Raw genomic sequence first — 25,389 nt, forward strand, 5'->3', positions numbered from 1 at the left:
GAGCTAAAAAAAGACAGACAAGCACAAGAATGGCCACGTTTGCTGGTGGTACGACGTGAAGGTTGGCGCTTCAGAACTATTGTGGTATCTCTCTCGTTTGCGACTTGGTTGGGGTTACAACTACACTGCCTCTGCTACAAAGGTGTTCTGACTAAGAAGCAAGGTGCAGAACGCTGTGCAAGGGCATGCAAGCACTGCGAAGCAAGACATATAACTTAGAATGACTGAAGGCTGAGTGATATGGTAGGGATTAACGGTACAAAGAGGAAGGCACACTAAAGGCAAGAATAGCGAGAGCAACACAAGTTATGACCATCAACTGAAAAACTGAAGACACAACAAAAGCTATCCGAGCATGCTCAAGGAAAGGCAGAGCCCTTTTCAATCAATCACGGAAAGACGTCTGTGCTGTCCACACCACAAGTTTGCATTGTCCTCGTTTTGATTATGTCAATGTTTTGTACGCTCACCTTTTCATACCAAGATGCACAAATAGTGACCAAAGCAACATGCTGCTGGACGGCCGTTCAAAGAAAAAAAAAAACTGCGTAGCATACCACACGCGATCGTCTATTCCACATTTGGAAGTAAGTGCAAGCACAGAATGCTTTATGTCACCATCACCTTATCACTGTTCTTACATACTTGTTGGGTCTCATCACTTCCACAGTCACCTTGCTCACTGCCATGGAGCACTAGTACTTGCATCAGTATCTTTTTTTCTTAAAGGGTCCCTCACCAGTCTGGCCATTTTGCGCCGACAAGCACAGTGCATACCTGCCAACCTGGCGAGATAAAAAATCGGGAGACCTTTTATTCGCGCCAACGGGGGTGGGGTGGCTTGCAGTAGCAGGCTTTGCTGACTTCAAAAATTTGTTAGAGTAGCTTTGCTCAAAACATGGTCCAGAGTGACGGCCCTTCACTAGCAGCAGGTGTTGGAGGGTTGTGTTGCACATTGATGAGCAGAATTCAGTCCTAGTTTTTCGTGCAGTGCTAAAATCCTCTCACAGTCTGCCTTGCTATGCGGTATCATGAGTAAATCGAGCATCACCTTAGCAACTCAGTGAAACATGTTTTCCATCAGTGTTTTTCATTTTTCCAACCATAGACCACGGCACGTCCCACCTTTCTTCATTCAGAATGTGCTCTTGAAGACTGTACGCCTGTAGTGTGGCAAACTCAGCTTCGACATCATCTAACGCGTCTTCAGCAGATTCATTGGAATCTTGGGGCAGCAGCTGAGGGAAACTCTGAATAAAGAAACGAAGACTCGAGAGCAATGCCTGTGAAATAAATTTCAGGTTGGCCACCTCTGCATTCTTCCGAGCTGCGTTTCAGAGTTGCGTCGACATCCATACCGCTTCGTCTCGTCGCATTTCGGAAACATTTTCCGTAGAAGAGGCCTAACATGGTCGCTGACACTAAGGGGTAGGTTGTGTTCGACGAGGAATCCCGTAAACAGGCACTCCACACGTATGACACTGTCGTCGCAGTTGTTCCAAAGTTCAATATGTTGTCTTGCTGCGCAGTGGTACACCGTGGAAACATGCAGTTTCAAGTCGCCTTTGCCACCGTGTGCTGACGTCGCATCCACACGTTGTACAAGATGCATAAGGTTCTCATTTTCTTGATGTCATTTTAAAAGCACGGAAATACAGAAGTATAAGATCGCAAAAACTTCTGCAAATACCTTTTTTGGGGCTTTGATAGCGCCATGGCATCAAGCACATGAGGATTGTAACTTTACATGGTGCACCGCGTGCACACGGCCTAGCCAACACTAATCATACACACAAGCAGCAAAGCCTTGCAAGCAGCAGCAACAAGATGCACCATCGAGGAAGGCCTGCATGTAATACAAGAGCTACGTTGGCTCTGGCTTTTGTCGGCTTACTAGGCACCGTAGTCGGTTGCTTAGTCGATGATACCGATGGTGCTAGCGTGGCCGTTGTTGGCGACGCTGGCGATTACGATGTGGCTTTAGATTTTGCAGTGTCGGTTTCGCAAAAACCATTATTGCGCAAACAGAGATCACTTCTTGGGAGATATAAGACAGTGATCATACAATCGGAAAGTTCAATAAAAAATCTGGAGTCTCCCGGGTGAATCGGGAGGGTTGGCAGGTAGGTCGGTGCATACAATGCACGCTAACGATCGTGCCTGCTAAGTATTACGTCATCACGCGCTGCAGAAAGAGCTAAAATTTCAAACCAAACGCTGTTTGCCCTTCTCCTCGCAGGTGCCACACTCCCAGCTGGTGAGTCGATGCATATCATGCAAATGTGCCAACATACATGGCTGTCCTGTGACCTCGCTCATAGTGACACGACTTCGAGAATTATTCAAGGCAACATCTGTTACTTTTGTAATTTGGTGCTTCAATAGACAAATTAAAGCTTAGAGAAATAATAATACACACAAATCAAACGTCTGCGTGTTTTTTAATTTTACTTCGTACCGCAGCAAGAGAGATGTACTTCCATTTCATCTGCAGGTTCCCACGGCCAGTCGTGCGCGCCGACAACAAAACTGTCATTTCCTACTATGTTCCAACGCGCGATCATGCTCTGTGATCAGCTTGTGTCTGCCTCAGTGTTCATGTAGCACTGACTTAAAACGATAGTCGGGTGTTCTCGTGCACAGCGCACAAAATTATGCACTGCGCAAAATGAGACAAACGCAACAGCTCACGGACGACACCATTAGCGGAAGTGCGCCGCGCAGCAAGAAACGGGAGGAAAAAGAATAATACGAAGCTTGTGGACGTATGTGTCTTGCGATCCTCGAGCTCTGGTGTGGCAGAATGGAGAGAAGGAATATCGCTTGTGCAGGCTGGACGGGGCAAGTGGAAAGAGTGTCAAGTTGGCAGTGACACCAGCCTCCTGAAATCATGGGTTCGCAGCACTGAAATATTTCTATCTCGGCTATTAATAAACCAATTTGAAATATTGTTGAGGTAGAATATAGGGCACGTAACAACTTTCAGCATATAACGAAAATTTTCTATGTGGCCTGGTGAAGGGCCCTTTAAGTATAGTGGTGCACTGGCCACCATCATTGCCCCCTTTCCCACGGGTGCTGTGTCTAGTGATCAATTCATTATAACCTTTTTCTTGTTTTTTTGTATAAGGATACAGTACAAACGTGTTGATATGTTTTTCAAGGGATCGCGAAAAACAAAACTTAACAGCTGGGAAAACGTAACAGTGAGGAAGGCTGCAAGCCGCAGGACCGTCTGAAACAGCTCTGAATGGCTGCCAGCACAGTTATATTAGAAGTCTCGGAGCTCGTACTGGGACCGGAGATGGCGTGTGTATAGTTACGAGAAGACACACACAATGTTCAGTGACAGTGGCCCCTTTCCACTATTGATGTCCTTCGCCGCATAACACGGCTCTCTTGCAGCGAAGCTGACTAAAGAGAACTGGCGATTATGCTACACGAGACCTTTGCAGGCGACAAAATAAATGTAGACCTGCGCTCGGCAGATTTGGTCCAGTGGGCGCGGTTCCCGGCAGGTTTTAACCGATGCACACTTTTTCGTGTGCTTTGCCAAATGCTCTGTGCACATTTTCTCCCCATGGTTAGGAAGTGCTTAGCTTACGTTGGCAACTTCAGTTGCTTGTTGAAACGAATCTGTCGCTTGTAGCAATGTAAAGGTCACTTGTGGCAACATGCAAGAGCAAATTTCCCTCTGTACAGCTAAATTTATGTGACCACCGTGTTAGAATGCAGTGAAGATCTGGGAACATTACAGAATGGGCGACGTATCAAGTGGGAACAAAATACATTGCGGACAACTGGATTTAGGTCGGGAACAAGAAAATGCAATGTAGCTGGGAAAACGCAACACTGAGGAATGCATCGATGGGGTTCCACTGTATTAATTGCCCTCTGAAATGTGCCACACACTTCAGAAGCAGCAACAGCAGCTGGTGCAAGAACAGACCAGCTTTTATAGCTCATAGTTCAGATAGAACTGGACGTCTCTGAAAACCAGGCAGTCGTATCCTTCTTGGCTTGACCAACACCAGGAGTCTCTAAGCCTAAGACTGGGCATACAGTTCTCAGGGAGACATGTCCAAGACGGGTTAGCAAGAGCCATTCCGCTAGGCTGAAACTTGATTCACACGCCACCACTTATAAGCAATGCTTTGAGAATGATACCTTCTCCTGCACTGCATTCAAGCCCACAATATTAAGTGAGAAACCACAACCCACAGTAACCATGTAAGGACCTCACTCAGCCCCAAACGAGAAAACAATATGCAGTTAACAGCACCTCACAGCAGCATGAGCTATTAGTCGTCATGAAAACTGCCAACGGCATGCAAAAGCTTCAGTTCTACTGCATCGCCCATGCCAAAAGCACCTAAATATGTAGTACGACGACAGGATAGAGAACAGCACAACTCCACCAGACATATCCGAGGAAGGGTGGCAGCTTGCGGCAGCAAACGTAGCAGACACAGAACTGAGAGAAAGACAGAGTAGTGGAGCTGGCAAGAATTAGAGAAGGCCTTTGTTTAGGTGCAATTGATGGTCAACTTTAGCAATGCCCAAGATAATGCAAGTTTGAAGCAGAATATGCTAGGAACCATGCAATCAGACGACTTAATGACAACAAAAGATGAAAATAAAGCCAGAGACAGGTGAAATTACACAAAGTTGAAGTGGAAGTCGAGCTACACAGAGAGAAGACTTAGGAAATGCACAAAACAGCACAAGCTTGAAGCAGAGCGCAGACCTGCTTGCTGACATCATACGAGATCAAAGGTCGAGCAACACAAGTTTCAAGCAGAAGACCGGAACCACGCAGACAGATGAATTTGTTAACAATACCAGATGAGACCAAAGCCAAGGACAGAAGACTTCCCAGAAGACACATGCGAAGGGAAGACAAGGCTGAAGCAGAAGACCAGAGCCAGATGGACAGACAGACTTGCTGACGACACCGGACAAGACCAAAGTCAGAGACAGATGACTACACAGAGACATGCAAACGGACACAAGGTCCAAACAGAATACATGAGGCAACATGGACAGCTGGACTTTCGACATCAGACGAGACCAAAGCCACAGATAGATGACATCACAGAGACACGTGAAAGAAAACAAAGACGAAGAAGCAGAAGCCAGGGGGCCACGACGGACAGGCAGACAAGCTTGCTGAGAATGCCAGACAAGAGACCAAAGCCAAAGAAGAGGGGCAGGACCCCCCTAGGAAAACAACCACCCTTGAAAGACAGACGTACAGAAAGACAGTGACAGGAAGAGAGAGAGAGCTTATATAATCACAAACCCACGCTGGTAGGGATGGTTATCGTAGCCCCTATTGTCTCGTCCGTTTTGCTGGGGTAGCTTTTTCAGCCTGCAAACAGAGGTGCCAAGGCACGGGGGGAAGAAGACCCATCTAAGCATGCAGCATGCAAACAGTTGAAAAAAAAAAAAAGAAAGAACCGGCAAGAACCGCTCAGAAGCTTTTCAAGAAGCAAGGAGGTACTCTGGGGCACTCGGGAAATTTCTATAATTCGCACAGAAAAGAAGATAATGCAAAACAAATAGCAAATGTCCTGCTGGCCCACACCAGTGAGCACTTCTAGTCATCTACAAGGTGTTTTCCATTTTCAGTTGTAGCCTGTGGTATAACAAACACTGACTGGGCTAGCTTTGTACAGTCTGTTATAGTTGGCACATAATAGACAAGAAGACAAGAAACAGACGACACAGGCACTCGTGTCATCTGTCTATTGCTTTCTACTATGTTTCGCCCTGCCTATAGCTATGGCAGAACCCCCTGCCTTCCAATTCATTGGAGCAAAAGCATACTTTCTGTATTAGACATACCTATTGGTCGTGACTTGAATGTCAACATATGGAAGGAAGCAAGCTCTATCCAGAAGTGAAACATGACAAGACTGCTTAGAGCTAGCAAACAACATGCACTATTCGGGCGGCATTAAACTGTAGCTCCCAGAGTCGCCACTGCATCGATGGCAATGTTCTTGGCATTTTATATAAGAAAGAGCGCAATGCCTCGGCCCCTCGGCCTTTTTCCTGGAAACATTTAGGTGCAGCTACCATTAACGGATGTGCCCAGTTTTAGGCTGCCTTGGCTACTAACCATACAGGCATCAACGTGTGCCAGAGAATTTGTTGTTCCTACATCAGCATGTGAAGCTTGTAATACGTACTGCACTCCGCTAAGTTATAGAAATGCTAAGTTGAAAAGTGCGATCACTAACTATACATCACTGTGTACGGACAGACTCCACACACATTCATTACACAGTGCCAGTCATCACCGGTTTTCTCTGCGTGGCATAGTTAAATGTGAATTCCACTATGGTAAACAGTTAAGTTATTCCAATACAGCTCACAACAACGGCATTCTGCCATAATATTTTTTTTCCCATGAGTCTCGTACAATAATCCTGCATGGCCTTCAGTTATAAGAAACGATCGGAATCCTCTACCAATACCTGCAGCAACCATGAAATTTTGCTACACAAGAAATTTCAATGGCATCCCATGCATCTGCGTGAACAAATAAAAAAAACGTTAAAGACAGTCAAATTGATCACCATCGCATTCAAGCTTGCACGGGCTTGAAAGGGTAAAAACAGCCTCTGAGAATGAAACACGGCACAGTTGCCAACCAATAATCAGACTCGACGGGGACTGTCAAAACGTCCGAATAACCCGGGAGTCCGAAATACCGTATTTGCCCAATAATAAGCAACTTTATTCCCCAAGTGGTCAAAATAGGCGTGCCGTATTCGAGGTTTGTCAATGCTGGAGATAGCTTCAATTTCGTCTGGCTAGCACAAGACACAGTGGTGTCTGCGAACGACGACATTGTTGACAGAGTGTCAAGCATGCAATCTTTTGCATTACCAAGGTCATAGCCACATTTAAAATTTTTTGTTTTCAGGGGAGGGGAGGGAAGGATGGAAGGTTGGGCAGGTTGCATACTAACAAATTTCGGGAGGAGGAGGGGGGGGGGGGGGGTGCACGTGTCTGGTCAAGCATTGGACCAGACATTCAGTGGTCAGTTGTTCATTCAGGACCAGTTGTTGCTATTCCTTTTCACGCTTTTCGTGCTTTTTCAGTGGTCACAGCGACATTCTGCAAGCGTTGTCAACGGATCAGCCGGCCATGAACAGTGGATGATAACAGTGGCATAGAATTGAGTGAAAAGCATCGCTACAAAATTGCAGCCTGTATTCCGACCACTGTCATGCTGTCGCTACAGATACATGAAACTGCTGTCAATGCTAGCAACGATTTCTTGTCGGCGACTATTAGATCGACTAGGCTTAGCAAGTTACGTTGTCACAGAGCAGTGGTGACGTGGTCAGCATGCCGACGACATCTCAAATAGAAAATATTGCTACTATTTCTGCTCGACTCGGTGGGCGTATTATAGCACATGGTCTTGTAGCCGGAGTTCTGAATTATCGCACAACGTGCCTGTAAGGTGTCCGAAATTTCGGCCGTTCTCATACGTTAAGTGTATAGTGCGGTGCCGTGAGGCTGCCTGAATAATCGAGCATGTTCGAATTATTGGTGACCAAATAATTGGCAGTCGACTATACATGAAACAAACAAGTGTTCTACCAGAACCAACTGGCATACTAATTAAATTCTGGGATTTTATGTGCCAAAACCACGATCCGTTTACGAGACACACCATATCTGTATAAATTTTGGCCACTTGGGGTTCTTCAACGTGCACCCAATGCCTGGCACGTAGGTGTTTTTGCATTTCGCCCCCATAGGAATGCGGCCGCCGCCGCCGGGATTTGACCCCACAACCTCGGACTTAGCAGAGGAACACCAAAGCCACTGCGCCACCACGGCGGGTCGGAAACAACTAGAAGTACTCAATGCTGGGAGACTAGAGTGCCTCAATAAAGTTGAAAAGACATTCAAGTGAAACAAAAGAATGACTAGATGCATGCAGTGCGTGGGTGCAGTTGAGGCAGTAAGCCTTAAACTGTGCTAGAAACTGTTAGTAAAAGCAGGGGCAGTCACAATCCTCCTTGGGAGTGCCAAGTCCAGGGGTGGGCACGCAGCTTACCGTGCAAGCGGGATGGTGTCACTGTCCATGTAGCTGCCTCCAGACACGTGGTCCCTGAGCAGATAAAAGAACGAAGAAACAGATTTGTAATCCTCATCGACAAGGACATCGAAGCCAATTTCCCCCACCATGAAAATTTGAGAGGTCAACATGCAAGTCGGTATGCTTGAAACTGGGAATATTACTAAGACTGCATGCATTTTGCAATTGTGTCTTCATTGACACATTCTTTCTTTGTTGGTACAGCACTGCAGTTGAGCACTTGTTTTCCAAGGGTTGACACAGACTACCATAGCTGCTTCGCTGTCGATCACCTCATAGCCAGCCGTTCCCGCTTCGACAAATTGTGCTGATTCTCCAGTGTGCTTCGAGCAGACTTTGACGATCAGCGTTTTGCCAAACTGAATGCCTTGCAAGCCTGGCTTTACAGCCAATCTGCCCAGAAAGCCACACAAGTTTGCAGCACATGAAGGCTTGAGTGCCTGACTGGAGACATGCTGTACATTGTACAGTGTATGATTGATCTAGGCTACAGTGTAGATATACTCTTTAGGTGTGGACGGAGCACCTTGCAGGAAGGCCTGCTGATGTCCCCTATTTCAAAACAGTGCCATGAAATGACTCTCCGATCATAGGCCTGTCACGTGAGAGGCGTCAATGCCTTTCTATGGAAAATGTCCGATGTTCTCGAGTTGCTTTCTACACGCTCTTGCTTTGTGCAACAAATAAAATTAGGTGACCGTGTTTCTTCTTCGCACCTTTATTGTGTGAGCATGGTTTCATGCGAAAAAGAATTCCATATTTCAGGAGCTACTTAAGACATTCAACTAGGGTTAACCAGAGCTAAACCACAGGCGTTTTTTTTGTTGTTATTGTTGCACTTTTTTTCACTGAGCCAGATTATGCGCTACACACAGTGAAGACTTTGACGACAATCAGGATCATCAATGGCGATGCGGTCATGCCATTTGAAACGGCTGACTGACAAATAAAATGGCAGACATAACGTGTTTCCGGCGCAAGTAATCAGTTCCAGCACTTTGCTGCTTCTGTAAACAGACCTGGCGGCGGCTTCTTAAGCGTGCTGTGATGATTTTTTACACAGGTGAGGAGAAAATGACATTGGGTCTAATGTGTTGGCAAATTTTATTGATGCAGGATTTCAGATTAGTGACGGCTTGTTGAGAGATACGGAATGCATTGAATCCTGTGGCCGTTCGTTGAGGATAAAAGAACATTTTGTTGTGGCAAGAATTTACCCGTATCGGGCTTTCGTTATTGTCGGCTTCAAGTGTACAGCTATAGAACTTGCGAACTTCAGGTCACGTCAAATCACGTTAATTAATATTTACATGCGATGTACTATTTTGGTCTCGAGTGCAAGCGGTGTATAGTTGGAATAGTCGGTGTATAGGCGGTGGAATAGACGGTGTATAGTGTACAGTCGGTGTATAGTCTCGAGCGCAAGCAGTGTACTGCGGTCAATGGTCGCAGAAAGGTGTCGCTTCACTTGTTCGGTGGTAAATAGGTTCAAATTAACAATGACTTCCATTTTCTAACATCAAATTATCATATTTGCACGTTACACAGAATGACACGGTGCATGTGTATGTCTTCCTTTCATGCATGAACACTATTTTTTGGTTGAGAATGCAAGCAGCGACAGAAGTCTCGCTAGCCTTTGTAGCATTGGCTGCTATGGGGCACAGTTAACATCCCCGTCACGGATCAAGTCACTCGGCAGCAGACCCGTGTCCCCGTGCTCCGCTGTCGACTTGGGGCTCATGCACAAGGGCAACTCGCAGAGGTCACGCGACTAAGTTGGTCACAAATAGTTCAAAATGGTCGCTTTGGTTGAAAAGCGAACGTCTTGGGTCAGTTGCTAGCCGCTTCAATTTTTCAGACACGTGACTGCAGTGCCAAACCTACTGAACCAGTCAGTGGCGTGAGAACGGGATACGCTGAATGCTTATGTTGTTAGGATCGGCCTGCAGGGGTACTGCTGCAGGTGCGTCCGCTGCATGTGCGTCAACCGATCCGGGGTGGTGGCGCCCTTCAGAGAACCAGCGAGGAGGGCGCTAACCAACCGTGAACTTCCTTAGGAGAACTTGACTACGGCGGCGTTCATCCACTAAGCACCTCGTTCGGAGAACAGGAGAAAGGCAGCTCTGGAATTTAGAGGCGCCGGGTGGGGTCGGGCGTGACCGCCTGGCTACGGGGACGCAGGACAATGGCCACCATGACGACTGCGCTGCAAAGGTAGTCTGCCCGCGGAGGGGGCACTGAAACCTGTGTGTGCGAGTGTGTGTTTGTAAAACGTCCCACAGAGAGGCAGCCTGTTTACGGTGACGTTGAACGTGTTGCCTCACCTAGGGATCTAGGGAACACCAAGTGGATATAACGAGCTGTTGTCGGCGGCTAGAGTGTGCTCGTCGTCGTGCTCTGTGCTCGAAATGTACTCGTGAGCTGTGTGCTCGATTGCTGTATGCTTCGTCTTGCGGGCTCCATTTGGGAGTCACGCTAGACTGTGTAAATGTATCCCATGTTCAACTGTAAATACTGTAAATAAATCCTGCTCGCCTAGTCCTGTCGCCCCAAGTTCCTCCGATTGTCCTACAAGCCCGACTCCAGATCTTACAAATGGTGGCAGCGGCGAGATCGTCCGACAAATCTTGCAATGTTACGTGACGATGGTGGTGCGAGACGACGCTAGTGGCATCAATCGAGAGACACCTGTGTGTGGCTACGGGCAGGTAGTGCTTACTGGTGCGAACAAGCAGCCATTGCAAGTCCCTCCTTAGTCAGCAGCTGCAGCCGATCACGTGACCTCTGTCGATCGCCATTTAGTTCCCTTAGATCACATTTGGGTTTGCTGCATGCAAGTGTCATCAGGGGTCTTGCTTGAGGATATACGCATGCTCCTCCAAATGCCCAGTGGGATTCACCATTACACTTTTTTTCATAAACATTACAGGGTGACGTAAAGGCAACTTGTATGCCATTGTCATTTCCTGTGCAATTTTCACGTGACAAAAGTGCAAATAAGAGAAAGAATCAATGCAATACACACCATCTGATTTCAGAAAACCTTACGCAAGCAGCGCACACACACACACACACACACACACACACACACACACACACACACACACACACACACACACACACACACACACACACACACACACACACACACTGAAACAAGACTGTACTTACGAGTCTACAGGACTCAGTGGGTCCAGGTACAAGGTTGCCGGGTCCACTCTGGCGTACAACGAAGCTAGGCACAGAGCAAACATGACGGCCGGAATGCCCACAACCAGGAATGCAGCAACACTGAACCAGTAGCCATTCTGAAAAAGCCAAGCCACGATTTGTGCGATTCACATCATTTATTAAAAAAAAAAAAAAAAAACTGAAGTGCATAGAGTAGGCTATCAACAAGAAATAATGCGGAAAGTAAAAAGAAATTGTAGTACCATAATGCAATAACAGAGAGTATTCAAATGGGATAAGATATGAACACACATGCGTGTCATTGGCAGAAGAGGAAAAAAACAAACAAGCTATGAAGAAAGGTGGATATATCATTCTCTTTACCTCTCCATAAAAAGTTTTGCTTTAATTATTTTTCTTACAAATCAACCTCACTTAAGACTGTACTGATTACATGTTCATACTTAACCAAATTTTGCACTAAGAACTGAAATGAATGCAGCAAAAATGCAACCACAAACGACAGAATAGAGGAACACAAATGATGTTATGTGTTACAAATGAAAAGTCCCTTACCAGTGGCAAAAGGACATCGTCGCAGACTGAGCTCACAGCAGCACTGTAGACTCCATACAGAGCCCGGCAGTCTCCAACGTTTTCTTCCACCTAAATGTCAAAACGTGGTAAAAGATATAAGATGTCAACTGACTGAATGACCAATGACAGATAAACTGGCAAACAAAATGAAAAGAGAGAGTCCGATCGAAACACGCTCAATGATTCCAATCTTAAGCAGACAAGCCAGGTTATCAACAAACTCCTGGCATACTTGGCAATCACCGAGAACAAATCTCAGACACTAGCAGGCCCAATTCGTTATAACATACTTATATTTGATATTTGTCATAAGCATACTATAAATGTACGTTCCCCAATCACTGCGCCTGAGAAGCTATTATTTTGCCTTATGTTACTCTCCCAACTCTTCTGGGCACGAGATTGCTGGCTACTCACCCTTTTATCTTGTCTATGGACACAAGCCTTTCTCTGCCCTTCATTACTTGGACTTCCCGCTGCTCTAAGCTCATCCGCCGCTTACATTCGTGAATGACATAGCGCAAGCCGACGCAGCTCATCAGATCACTTACGAGCAGCGAGTAGCATTTCCAGGCTCCCCCAAAAACCCTGTATGATCGTCTCCACAGTGATGTCTATTACTCACCAGGTTCCCGGCTGCTACATTTGTTAAGCACTGACATGGGCAATAAACGCTTTCGACTCACTTTCTCACATCCACTAATTGGTTATACTTGTTTGGCGCACTACAGTGTTCGGCTGTGTTTGAATTAAATTGTGGGATTTCACGTCCCAAGAATGTGCACCGAGAGGCGAGGTACGCTGCAGTGAAGGGCGCAGGATTCATTTTGGCCACCCGGGTTTCCTTAATGCACATTTAAGTCTCGATACGTGGGCGTTTCTGCATTCTGCCTGCCATCAAAATGAGACTGCTGAGGCTGGGATCGAACCTACGACCTTGCGCGCAGCGACCCAACGTCACAGACATCCGAGCCACTCCACTGGGCGACTGTATTTCAACGAGCCAAACTGGAGCCGAGCCAAACGAGAGAGTTTTACTGCCCAGTGTCGCTCCGCGGTAGCAAAACGTCGTGCAACGCCAAGCGCATGTAGACGCACCCCTCTCCTGGTGTGGTTCAGGTACTCGTTGACCATTTCGAGAAACTTGTCCTTGTATTTTCTCGCCGACTCGATGGTCCTCACAACGTCCTCCTTCAGCTGGTTTTTGGCGTCCTGGATTATCTTGTAAGCGTACTCCTGAAACAGGTGGAAAGTGATTCGCTGCAGGGGCCTGCTGCTCCCAGCAAATGACAACTGGGCAAGCTGGCACACATCGATGTGAAGGAGAAACTAGCAAAATTAAGTGATAACGTGACTGCGCCCAGTTCACTTCCTCAACAAGCTTTATAAATATACACTGAACAAGAACATGAAGTCTAACGTTCCCTCACGAATGGAATAAAATTAATTTAAATCGGTCTAGTGCTTGATTAATGGGAGCATTTTTGCAGTTTTTCATATCGACCGAAACTATAACTTGTTCACACTGGTACGAAGAAAACAGTGAAATAAAAATTGAGTAAAAAATTAATTAGTTGTGTGTTGTTTTCTCACTCAAGTCTTGTCCCTTTGTTGCTCTGCGCAACCGTGTTAAGCTGCATTTGTGGTTTGTTGCGTGCAGTTTAGCACGTCCAGCGTTGGTTGCTTCACGAGTGAAAGAACAACACAGTCCCGAGTGACTTCTTTCGATTGCTGTTATGAATGTTTGTTGTTCAGGATCGACAGGCAGCTTCAAATGGCACCAACTCAACCTGCATTATCAGCACTGACAAGAGTGGCGTTTAACTGAGGGAGGCCGCCAGACATCGATTGCTGCGAAGAATCTTGTGACCATTTGGCTATAGAAGCCCAGCTGATGACCTCTGTGTATTGTCCACAGATGGAGATTCGGTGCATACGTAGACCGCACTTTCATCTATTTGTAGTGACAGCATGGCAATGGTAAAAATATAGACTGACTAGGTTGCATACAAGCATATGTCCATGCAAGGATGCAATGGAGAGCATTTTTTTTTGGCTACTTAGTTCATTTCTGACGAATCCAATATTTCAAACTCCTAATTATTCGGTCTTTCAAGCAGTCTTTTCAGCAACTGAATTATCAGTTGGTGACCAACTGCGAAAATAAATGCGATGCCTGTCTCACCAATGTAACAGGCTCCAAATGATTAAAGGACAAAATATGGAAAAGGGGGCAGAAAAATACATCTACTATGAAGAAATGCCAAGCATGCGAGCGCCTAACTTGCCATAGCAACGCACAGCTTTTTGAACATGCATGTTACTCACATTCAGGTCTGTGCCATTTATGGCTAGAAGGCTTTCTACACGTCCAATAGATGGCACCACTACCCCCTGTAAACAAGAGCACACACAAGCAAATTTTGTTATACATAGTACACTAGAATCAATGACGTGAAAAAGTGTGATTAGGTGTTTAAAGGCCAACTGCAATGAAACTTTGGACAGTTTAGAAAGCATGCCTTTAGACGTTGTAGATATAACACAGGCTCTGCACAGAATTTTACATTTAAGATATGAGTGGATGCTTAGGAACAGAGAAGTGCAGCATGTTTAATTCAAATTGGTCTACTGGTTGTCTAATCAAAACGTATCTGTGTTTCACGCATTTTGAATACAAGAAATCGGAGCTGGTCGAGGTCAATGCTGCCTCTTAACTAACCTTTTACCTCTTACAGACGAGCTAGGCATGTCCAAGTGTCTTGCCCACCAGCTACTTCTGAAGAGCTGGGCTAGTTCGTGGTAAAGGCAAATTTATCTCACCAAGGACAATGTGGGCATATACACAGGTCTACGTCTCAGTTTTCTGGTCACAGATGGCACTGCAACAGTTTCAAAATCTCGACAGAAGCATTTTGTTTAGGTTAACAATAACAAAAATACTGCCGTCGTTGGGCTGCACATGTAGTGGTTGAATCTTTCCGCGAGGAAACTGCCAGAAACAGGTAATTATTCATTGCACCTGGTAGTCCGCTGCGTCACAACTCTCGCAGGGGTACGGAAGTCGCGTTCTGGATGTTAACTTTAAAAGAAATTTATTGGTGTTGAAAAAGTCAACCTCAAGCGTTGCAGTGAAGGCAACTTTTTCTAGCACAAAAAATTTTTTTGCATGTTCCCAAAATAAGTATAATCATCCTAAATGTATTTCTGGCATTTAATATGATGAGTCAATCAAGAATTTTTAAAAATTTGTATTTTGGGAGATGTAAAAAAATTATTCTGGAGGCAAAGGATTAGGAAATGTGGAACAACAGCGAGTGACGCATCGGGTAAACGCACGACAAGGCACGTTTACACTTCACTTTTATGCCCTTCTCGCTCAGTTTAAAGCTTTGAGCTCCGGCCTGTTTGACAGTGGCCATTGGTGTTCATGGAGAACTCACCTTGAGTTGTTCAAGGGTCCCGATGAATCCCTGAAGCTTCTTGAGTTCATCAGTGACGTTGTTCAGGAGCGTCAACACCTTCAAGAAGCCAACCACAGGCAGCACACAAATCAACACACGATTAAGTGCACACAAAAACCGAAAAGCAAGCTAACGCGCTGGGAAAGCAAAAAAGCCCAGCCACGTGTAAATCCCCCCAGGAGACTGTCGGCCCACTAACAGGGGTTCCTGTCTTCAGTAGCGCAGGTGGAACACTTCGCATTCCATCTAGAATGATTCGAGAAAGATCAAATTTCTCGTTCCTACCTGCAAGTGAGTACTTTAGCAGTACCCTTAATTGAAACGCTGGATAAGTCTAGACTGATAAAGCATTCTTTATAAACTCTAGTTTCATCGAATCTCACGGTAGAGGGTTGATTACTACAACAGAGAATTAAGGCCGAGCTTGTACATTTCGAATCTTGCGACAGAACTCAAGCAAAGGTATGTCAGTGCAACGTCATGAACTTACCGTATTTACTCAAATATAGGTCGACCCCTAATATATGGTGAACTCCCCAAGAAAAAAAAAAAAAATGTTCCCACATAGGTCGACCCTGATCTTTTTGGAAAAACTGAAAAGAACTTTGAACATGACACACCTTTATTTTCCTTAAGCCCGGCTACTAAGCCTTGCTAGTCGATGCCACAAACCGCATCCTCGTCGGAACTGCCAAAAAAGTCATCCTTGCCGGATGCCTTGCAAGCGTCCTCGGCACTCAAAAAGAAACATCGCTCTTGGTGCTCTCAAGTGTGTTGGACACGCATCATTTCTTAAAGCCAGTCTGAATAGTCTCCAGACCAACTTTGCGACGCGCGTGACAAAGGAACTCTACTAGTTTAGTACTATTGCTAGCATCGTTTGCACATGGCTCAAACGCAGTGCCAAGAATGAAGCAGTTGGGAGGAAACTCACCTCACCAGTCTTTCCAGACTTGAACTCCTCCATCTTTGTCAACACCTCAGCCAAGTTAAACTTGAGGTGGGCATCATTGACCTACGAGAAGAGAAACAAATCGGTAAGTAAAAAATAAAAGCTGCTACTGCTAACAAGACGGCTACATATAAGCGCATATTCCGTATTTGCTGCTTGAACGCATGCCAATATACAGGGTGTTTCAAATGTGAGCAGTCAAAATTTTTCAGAACGGCCAGTGAAGTTCATCTGGTTTTAGACACATAAGCGTTTCTGTGCCTACCCAATGAAGAAACCTGTCGGTCCATTTGTCACGTAAGACAACACCCCTTTCAAAACAGAGCCCCCAGCATCTTGCTTCATAAATGACGACAACGCAGCGCAAACGAAGAGATCAGCAGCCGGCACACTCTGTCCCCATCTAGGTAGATCTCGCGCAGCTGTGCCATACGCAATCGCCTGAAACACGAGAACACCACACACAGCTGCTGTTGCCTCAGTACGTCATTAAAACTTCTTTCTGGGCGAGTTGATGCATACTTGACTTAAAAATTTTAACTTGTGTTTCGTCGTCGTTACTTTGTGGATGCGCGCGTTTGTGCTGTTACCATCTTTAAGTCATGCCGCAGTACGGTTGGTCACGGTTGATAGCGGTTCGACGCGGATGGATAAGGTGCTAAAAACAGACAACAACAGCTCATAATGACTGATACGTCATCAGCGTGCCTGGAATCACCACCTGCAGTAGTTTGCTTGCGCCATCACTTCACCTTACGCCGCCACCTGCAGCCGTTCTTATCGCCGCAGCGCTGTCGGATCAATTTGCATAACACTGATAATAATACCGGGCCGCGTGGAGATGAGCAAGCGGAACAATGCTTATGCATACTTAGACTAATTCCCAGAGGAATTCCTGCGTGAATTTTTTCCTTCTGTGACAATGGATTAGTAGTGGCAGTAAACATAGATAAATGTGTGGTAATGACCAATTACTAAATAACAAAAAATATATATATACTAATCAACATGTTAATGAATCACTTCATGGTACACAATTTAATTTCAGAATTTACGCTGCTAAGTGCTTGAGATGTCTGTGCACAAGTGGATATACAAGACATCCTTCCCCAAACTTGCGAATACTGGCGCTCCAGTAAATATTTTCCCTGTCTCTCACCAAATGTGGGACAAAGCTTGTTAGATTAGCACCTCTAAAACATATAAATGCCATGTGCTACTCAAACAATTTCTAACTTTCATAGCACAGCAAACTGCACTGTTCAGGATTGGCGCAGAAAGTTTCGCTAATTTCAGAAGGCCTCTCAACACATAGATACAGTCAACCACAAAAGTTTACAGTCCGCAGGGTCAGAAAAAGCCCAATATCTCTGGAATGCAGATTAGTACGCTGATTTACATCCTGTAGTATAGGTAGTATGTGGAAACACTAACACTGTCTTGCAGGATTTTACTGGCTGCTGTCACAAGCTGCTTGGAAGTTCAATATTTTCTCAGGTCCCGCAGTTCATAAAATTTGGCGGTTGACCATACCTGTCACACTACAACCCCTACAGTAAGACTGGCTGTCGCAGCCATGTACTGAATTTGTAACGTTGCGCAAAGCTCCAAACAATACCTTGGTCTTCAAATCTGAAAGGTCCCGCCTGTTAATGTTGAAGCTCCTCAGTTGCTCGATCCTGTCATCAACCTGCTTTGGCACAATGTTGTCAACGTTGATGTCATTGATTGTCTTCTCAAAGTCCTTTATGCCCTGGTCGATGTCGATTTGCGCCACATCACCTTCACCCCAGAGCCAATCGACCGAACCCTTCCCAGCCTGGCCACCGGCTGCCTGGCGGGTGATATTCATCACCAGCTCCTTGCCGAGCAGCTGAAACAGGCTGTACGACTTGTTGCGGCACTCGCTGAAGCGCACGATGATCTCCTCGATGGTCGTGGCATTGATCTGCGCCACCTCCTTGCTTGCCGCCTGGGCGACCTGGCCGATGAGCAACCTCGACTGCTCGCTGCCGGGGTCGCGGGCGATGTCGCAGACGCCTCGCTGCCCCATGATTCCCAGGGCCAGGATCAGTGTCGACAGCACCATCGGCACGAAGAATGCCAGCACGAACAGGACGGCGCCGGTCGTCAGACAGCTCCCGCCAGTCTTGCGGTTGCAGGAGCCCTCGCGGGAGCCGCAGCCGCCCCAAGTGAGGCCGAGCACGTAGCAGGCGAGCACGAACGCGAGCACGCAGGCGATGGCTAGGGTGACGTAGCCGTAGTATGTGACGTACTTGTTGGCTTCCTCGAAAGTGTCTCTGATGGATGTCACGTCGAGAACATTCGGGTTGGAGATGAGCTGCAGGTCAAACTTGCTGCTCGTATCCCGGAGCGTTTTTTCGACATCATTGAGTTTGGTGCGGATTTCTGAAGCATGAATAGAAGAACAAGGAAACGAACTAAGTCCTTGCTCGGTTCAACTGAACTATAACACTTCAAAGAAAGGATGACCCTAGGTTTAATCTACGTGGTTATGGTGCAAAAGGGATGAAAAGGTGTAAAGAAATAACAGGACATAGACGAGCGTCATTTGAAACTAGGTTTACTTAAGGGAATGGCTAAATTTTTCAGGAAAGGTTTCGGCATGCGCAAACACACTACTGCACCAAAATCAGACCAGGTAGCAATGGAAATTAAATTGCAAAAATGCGTGCTTGCTCCAACATAACATCAAGTAATTATGCTGTCTGCTGTTCTTACCTGTTCTGTCATATCTCCACATTTTTCAAAGTCTTTTAAACAATAACTAAGTATGAACGAACCAGCACAGCAGTGAATAATGATACATTTATTTACATTACAAGGATAGGCTGTTGGGCAAGGTGGTATGTGGCATTTGAGCACAGGATTGCCAGAAAAGAGGAATGGACCGTAAGAAAGAAAATCAAATGGAGACAAAGTTGAAGGTATTATGTTGAACTTGAAGGTATTAGGTAGACTTGCAACCGAATTTACTTCTAGAAACCTCCCCAACAAGCCAAACGGCACGGGCCCAACACAGTGAAGTCACTAATTAGTGATTCGAGTAATTCTAAATAATTTACACTGCGTGCCTACAAATTTCAATCGGTTACAGCACCGAAAAGTAAACCAATGTTCAGGGCACCGTGGTGCTTGTTACAAGAACGCTTAACACAGACGTCATTTTTTTAATGCGATTTTAGAGTTACTGAATGAAGAGAGAAATGCAACTGACCTACAATAAGTGGCAGTCTCGTCTACTACTGCAATAAAGTGAAATGGAGCCGAATTTAAACCCTTTAAGTTAATCCGAACCATCACGCGCCACAAACCACAGATGCAGAGATGAAGACAGCACAGTGAATTTCACCCTTTACAGGTGATATACAGGTGAAAGCCTATCAACATTGATAAAAGGCAAATCATAGGATGCTTGAAATAAGCTTTCATTCTGACCATAACGATCTATAATATAACCTGCCGACACAGGTTTTACGTGGCTGCAGTACAGAGATTACTTATTCCCTGATCACCCACATTCGTACTGTAAGCCTTTGTTACAACAATATTGATTTATGCAAATTATCAGTTTGAATCACGTGCTACGTAATCCCAATCCAAATGCATGCTCTTTAGACCGGCATACTCGAAGCTCACAAGAAGTGGGCTCCGCTTATAAAGAAGGCCAAACTGGCCAAAATTCTTAATCTTGAGGTGCCCGCAAGGCGGCCTGCACAAATCCATGCCTTCAGCCTTGCCCCGAGGCAGAGAAAAAAAGAGTTGCATAGAATAAGTACTAGTCGTAACTCTGGTGCTACTGTTAACGGGAGCTTCAAGCAGGGTGGTTCGGCCAGCACGGGAATGGCGGTTAGTACATCGATTTGCCTAAACTTCGTCCTCCTGGCTTCAAACAGCTTCACGACTTTGTAAACTAGTCATTTTAAACAAAAGTACTGCGCTGTAAATAATTAAACAAGCACCATTATAACTGTCCCACGGCAGGGTTCGGACACAGGACGTCTACTACAGAAGCCTGATACTGTCGAGACGCTTGGCGCTTCTATGTGGCCCCCTCAACGGGCTGAACCGCTGCAATGGGTAGCGATTGTGCGTTTTCATAGGGACTCCTGCATTTTTAAAAGTGTAGAATGCTTTGAAATTAAAGACAAAGAAGGCAGATAAAACTCAATGAACAAAGCCACAAGAATGTCTCAAGCCACAAGCGTGAAGATCAGACAAATCCATCATTCCCATAGCATCGTAGCGCCAGAGTTCTCTCTAGTAGTTATTGCAGAAAATTCTTTGAAGAGAACAGTGTACTCGCAGCACTTGAATCCTTTCCCTCTTTTTTTTCCCTAAAACATAACATGGAGAACTGGTGTTCCAACAACTTTGGCTAATGGCCTTGGCTAAATATGGCACGCAGTTCTCGCCACCTTGGTGAGTTGTAGCCTCCAAAATTGCCAGTGTGATAACATCTCCGGTCTTGGAGGCCATCAGATGGCGATGGGAGCAGCCAACTAGGGAAAGAAACATTTCTGAGGGGTAGCCCCGCGTTCCGGTGGCCCTGCTGCTATGGTCACAGCTTTCAAGACGCACCCACTCTTACCAAGCTGCCACGCCTGCTGAATTCTTGTGCTGCCCAGTTGACTTCGTCACGAAAACGGTTTAATGTACTTGAAAGCACCTTTAGTGCTGAACGTATGTGTTCAAATGGTCATCACGAGAACCAAGTACTTGCTCACCTTCTGTTGCTGTGTTAACTTTCTGCATGATGTCCTTTCTCCTCTCTTCTGTGTCCAAGGCCTGTTGGACAAAAGGGAGAAAGGGAGAGAGACATTAGCAAATTTACAGAAAGAAATTATTCTAATCTAACGTTTTAACCACCAGCATTAACCATCAGCAGATACGGTAAGCCGTTGGCTTAATCTTTCCAGGCTAGAACAACATTAACTAGGGGCTACATTCTTGAGTGATTTCTTTCAGGCATGTTGCCTTCGGTTCCTGTTGATTGGCTAAGCAGAGGAAGTTGATGAATGTGATGAAACGCTCGACAGTTTGCAACCGCACTCGGAGGACACTTGTTCCAGTAGCACACTGATGTTGCATCACACTAAAGAGAGATCAACTCTCTCTCAAGGTTACTGAATCAGAATAACGCCCCAGGCTATGCAGTAAGCTCAGTGGTTTTCTGGAAACAAAATTGGAGCACTACAGAAATGAACAAAGAGAACAACAGAAGCCCAGTAGAGAAACAATTTGCACCTTCATGCTACGACTCTATGGATGGGCTCAGGCTATTGACTTGCATGGATTTGGTATAGGGTGATAAATGAGTTTTAAAAAAGTAGAAAAAGAACAAAACGAACAGACAGATATAAGTAAAGCCTGCAGCCCCACGAATCCCCATTGCACGAGTCTATTCTTCAAAGAGGTTCCTGTCACATGGTGGAGTTCGATGTGGCTGATGGCGATAATATAGCTTGCAACAAACACAAAGAGATCCAACTGTGATTGCATGACACCAGACTAGAATTTCAAGGAGGTGCAGGATGTCCGTCAACATATTCCCAGCAGTAAAATTTAAAGAAAGAAGAAAAAAAAGATGCTGAAGCATAGACACCTTTTCAACTTCACTCTTGAGCTTGGCAGGCTCCAGCTTGTCAATATCATCCTTGGCCTTTTGTATTTTATCCACATTCACCTGAAATGAGAAATGGGCCACCATGTGTGAAAAGGGACTCAGTGAACAGTCAGGCGGGCTGTCAGTGCCTTCGACAACAATGCATCAACTTCCCATCATTAGTCAGCACAGACAACCCTTAAGTCCTGAAACACTTTTTAAAAGAGTTATACCTCATTCATTTGGATTTCATGGAACCGAAAAATAGATATCCGAATTAACTGCAAGTCGAATTATCGAGGATATCAAGAGAACCACAAGCAAATGCTTGCTGCATCAACACTTGTTTGTGTATTGAATAATTCAGCAAATCCTGTTCCTGTTAGGCACAAGAGCAGTGCGGAAGCTACGATTGTTGTCATTCTAGACTGATAGCACCCATAGCAGCGAAGGCCTCGCAATTTCCCTCGCAGTGTGGCTGCATCACAAGATTTTCGTCTTCATCCGAGGCACGCCTTTTTACTCACGCACACACTCGATTACCTTTTTGACACAGGTTGCCAACAACACATTGGCCAGCCATCGTGGTGTAATCACTGAGCCACGGCTGATACGCTCTTCCTCCTCGACAGCTTCTGCTGTGTTTGTGACATTGCAAGCGCAAACATTGCACCGGGTAAAAGACGAAACTACCGCTCGCCACACCTGCTGCGGACGAAACCGTGGTCGTTTTTAATGCAATCGTGGATGGTGACTATGCAGTTCTGAAGGAATACGGCCGACGAATGCGTACACTGAAACCGAATCTACTGTTTTCTGCAGTAGCTGCGGACGAAGCCATGATCGTTATCAACGCAGTCGTGGGTGGCGGCTACTTAGTTCTGAAGGCACAGAACGAACGCAATGTCATGCATGGCGGGTATAAAGCGTTCCGGTGTTCCTGTCGTTCTTGCACGGTTTTCGCCAATGACTGTGACAATGCCAGCTCCGACACTTTGTTTCGACTGGACGCTAGTGCTGCTTTCGCATTGGGCGTTTGTGCTGCTCCATGCTCACCATGCCCCGAGAGTTGTTCGAATTAACTGGTGCGCAGCCAAACACACCTGAATTGAGTTTGGGTCCGTCAAATAGGCCAAACATCTGGCATGACTATAGGAGGCGTCAGAACTATCCGATTTTACAAATTAATGAGTACTGACATTACATCGTCATTGTTTTTTTTTTTCGTTACGTGAATGTCCTGCACCTCGAAGACCTAATAAATATGCTGCGAGCTTCGGCGCACCCTAAATAATTTACCATATTAGCTTTTCTACAAACCAGTTTCAGTCTTGTTTCCCAGGAGGTGTATGTGCATGTATGTGTCGTGATGTCATGACGCAGAATAAAACATTTCAACACTTGGCACTTCCTCCTGCTTGCTCGGTCTTCAGCCATGTTGCTACTCATTGCGTGGTCCAATGTAGCAGCATAACAACATAATGTACTGGTGTAACCCACCCCTTATGTAATAGTAGATGGATTTGCATAAACTTCATCCTTGTGGTTTGAATGGCTTTGCAACTTTGCAAAATGGCCATTTTCAACATAGTATTGCGTTACAAGTGAAACAATTCACAATTATCATGTAAGCATGCAGAGACTTATTGCCTTGCAAGTATTTGGAAAAATATGACTGCTTGAAAATTCAGAACGAGAAAGGCATAATAAATAAAGCCACAAGAACATCTGAAGATGCAACAAATCCACGAACTACTTACTTACTACTGCCATGATCGACTAATGATTGCAGCATCAGTTCTTTCTAGCGATCTTTGTAGGATGCTCTAAGGCTGCGTTAACTCTAGACAGTAAACACCAGCCAAAGTATTACCAAGTGCGTTTTAAACAACCACACAAGTGGTTTACACTCTAGTAAATGTCACCTTCTTCTGTTTCTATGGCTTCACAACTCGAGCACTACGTTGGCTGGAAGCAAACATCACAGCCTGTTATCACACTTCCATAAAACTGCCTGACCAGCAATTCATGACGGGCGACAACAGACAGAAGCCCCTCTATACAAACAGCTACCGTTGAACGTCACTACTGCCCAGCAAGGCAATAACATCATCCACCGGCACTGCACAAAGAACGGAGAGTAACGGAGCGCGACGAGACGGCCCTAATCTAGAGATAAGCAGCGTACGTCCCTATACTGCTGCATCCGGTCGCCGTTGCTTTTGTGTTGGAGGGCAATAAGCCACAAGGACCAGGAAATTATATACCGGGCTTTCAAAAGCGGGAGCTCCGACACGGAGGCAGATAAGGCACAGGTGTGGGCATGCGAGGGATGCTACTGAAGTGCTTCTCTACGTCGTAAACAATCGCCAATGGCCTAGGAAATCCTACAAGAAACACAAAAGGAGCTGAAACAGTTGTTCTTTCTGTGTGCGTGTGCGTTTGTGTGTTTTGCATGACGAAACTGGTGAGAGTAGCTTTCCACAATAAACTCATGTATGCTACTCCCACCTCTGAAACAACCCTGCTCCGTGTTCTCTACCCCCTCCCCCCCATTCTTTTGGATCAGAGGTTTCCTTCCAGTACCTGTGATGCTGTGCTAAGGAGGCTAGAACATTGTGCTACAGGAGCAGCATCGAGGCAGTTTTCACTATGGGTCCAACTTGGATATGAGTAACCTCAAGCTTTAGCATTTCAGAGGAAGCTTTAAGCTCAGGTGTAACTTGGATGCTACCCATTCAAGCACATGTAAGAGGGAAAAAAAAAAACGCTTTTATGAGACAGCCACTGGACCAATTTGAATGAAATTTTGTCGCATTTGAGAGAGAGCAGAGACACTAGGAACAAGAATTTTATTTAAAGCCTCTATTTCTTTTTACATTTATTACCAATAATAGGTTGTTTCAAAAAGAACATTGAAGCACGAAGTTTATAAATCCTTAACTAAAATGGAATTCTGGGCTATTTTGCGATGTTGCCCATTAATCATTGTGCTGACCGGAAAGCTTGTTCAGCACAATGATCAATAAACTGTGGGGTTTTATGTGCCCGAACCAGGAAATTATGATGAGGTACGGTGTAAAGGAAGAACTCCGGATTAATTTCGACCACCTGGGGTTCTTTTAACGGCCACCCATTGCAAGTACATGGGCATTCTTGCATTTCGCCTCCACTGAAATGCGGCCTCCGCAGCCGGGATTCAATTACACCAACACCAAAGCCAGTACTCCAGCACGGCAAGCAAAAATCTTGTACACTTCACCAAAAACATATTGCACTCTCTACGATATCTGCATCTCTTACGAGCACCTGCAACTGCACCTTTCAAGGATCTGAAGCGGACAAACTTGATATGTGAATTTACGTCTCACCTGAAGTGTTAAAATTTTTGCGAGGGCTTTGTAAAAGTCCAACTCCCAAATTATTGGTTTGTTTCAGAGAGGCGTATAAC

The 25,389-nt window shown here is 45.5% G+C and overlaps 1 protein-coding gene across 7 annotated transcripts in view; it reads right to left on the minus strand.

Annotated features, from left to right (window-relative positions):
- LOC142590001 (prominin-1-A-like) overlaps positions 1 to 25,389 on the minus strand; it is a 60,177-nt gene that overhangs the window by 8,137 nt on the left and 26,651 nt on the right. For 5 of the 7 annotated variants that reach the window (XM_075701798.1, XM_075701800.1, XM_075701801.1 and 2 more), the window contains exons 10-20: positions 21,939 to 22,019; positions 21,061 to 21,121; positions 17,931 to 18,721; positions 16,295 to 16,375; positions 15,340 to 15,417; positions 14,225 to 14,290; positions 12,995 to 13,132; positions 11,876 to 11,965; positions 11,300 to 11,436; positions 8,084 to 8,137; positions 5,303 to 5,371 (exon numbers count right to left, since the gene is read on the minus strand). In XM_075701798.1, coding sequence (XP_075557913.1) covers positions 5,303 to 5,371; positions 8,084 to 8,137; positions 11,300 to 11,436; positions 11,876 to 11,965; positions 12,995 to 13,132; positions 14,225 to 14,290; positions 15,340 to 15,417; positions 16,295 to 16,375; positions 17,931 to 18,721; positions 21,061 to 21,121; positions 21,939 to 22,019 — 1,646 coding nt within the window. The remainder of the gene's footprint in view (positions 1 to 5,302; positions 5,372 to 8,083; positions 8,138 to 11,299; positions 11,437 to 11,875; positions 11,966 to 12,994; positions 13,133 to 14,224; positions 14,291 to 15,339; positions 15,418 to 16,294; positions 16,376 to 17,930; positions 18,722 to 21,060; positions 21,122 to 21,938; positions 22,020 to 25,389) is intronic. The other 2 variants (XM_075701805.1, XM_075701804.1) reach the window with 2 other exon arrangements.

The sequence above is a fragment of the Dermacentor variabilis genome, chromosome 8 (genome assembly GCF_050947875.1).
Source record: "Dermacentor variabilis isolate Ectoservices chromosome 8, ASM5094787v1, whole genome shotgun sequence".
Taxonomy (NCBI): Eukaryota; Metazoa; Arthropoda; class Arachnida; order Ixodida; family Ixodidae; genus Dermacentor; species Dermacentor variabilis.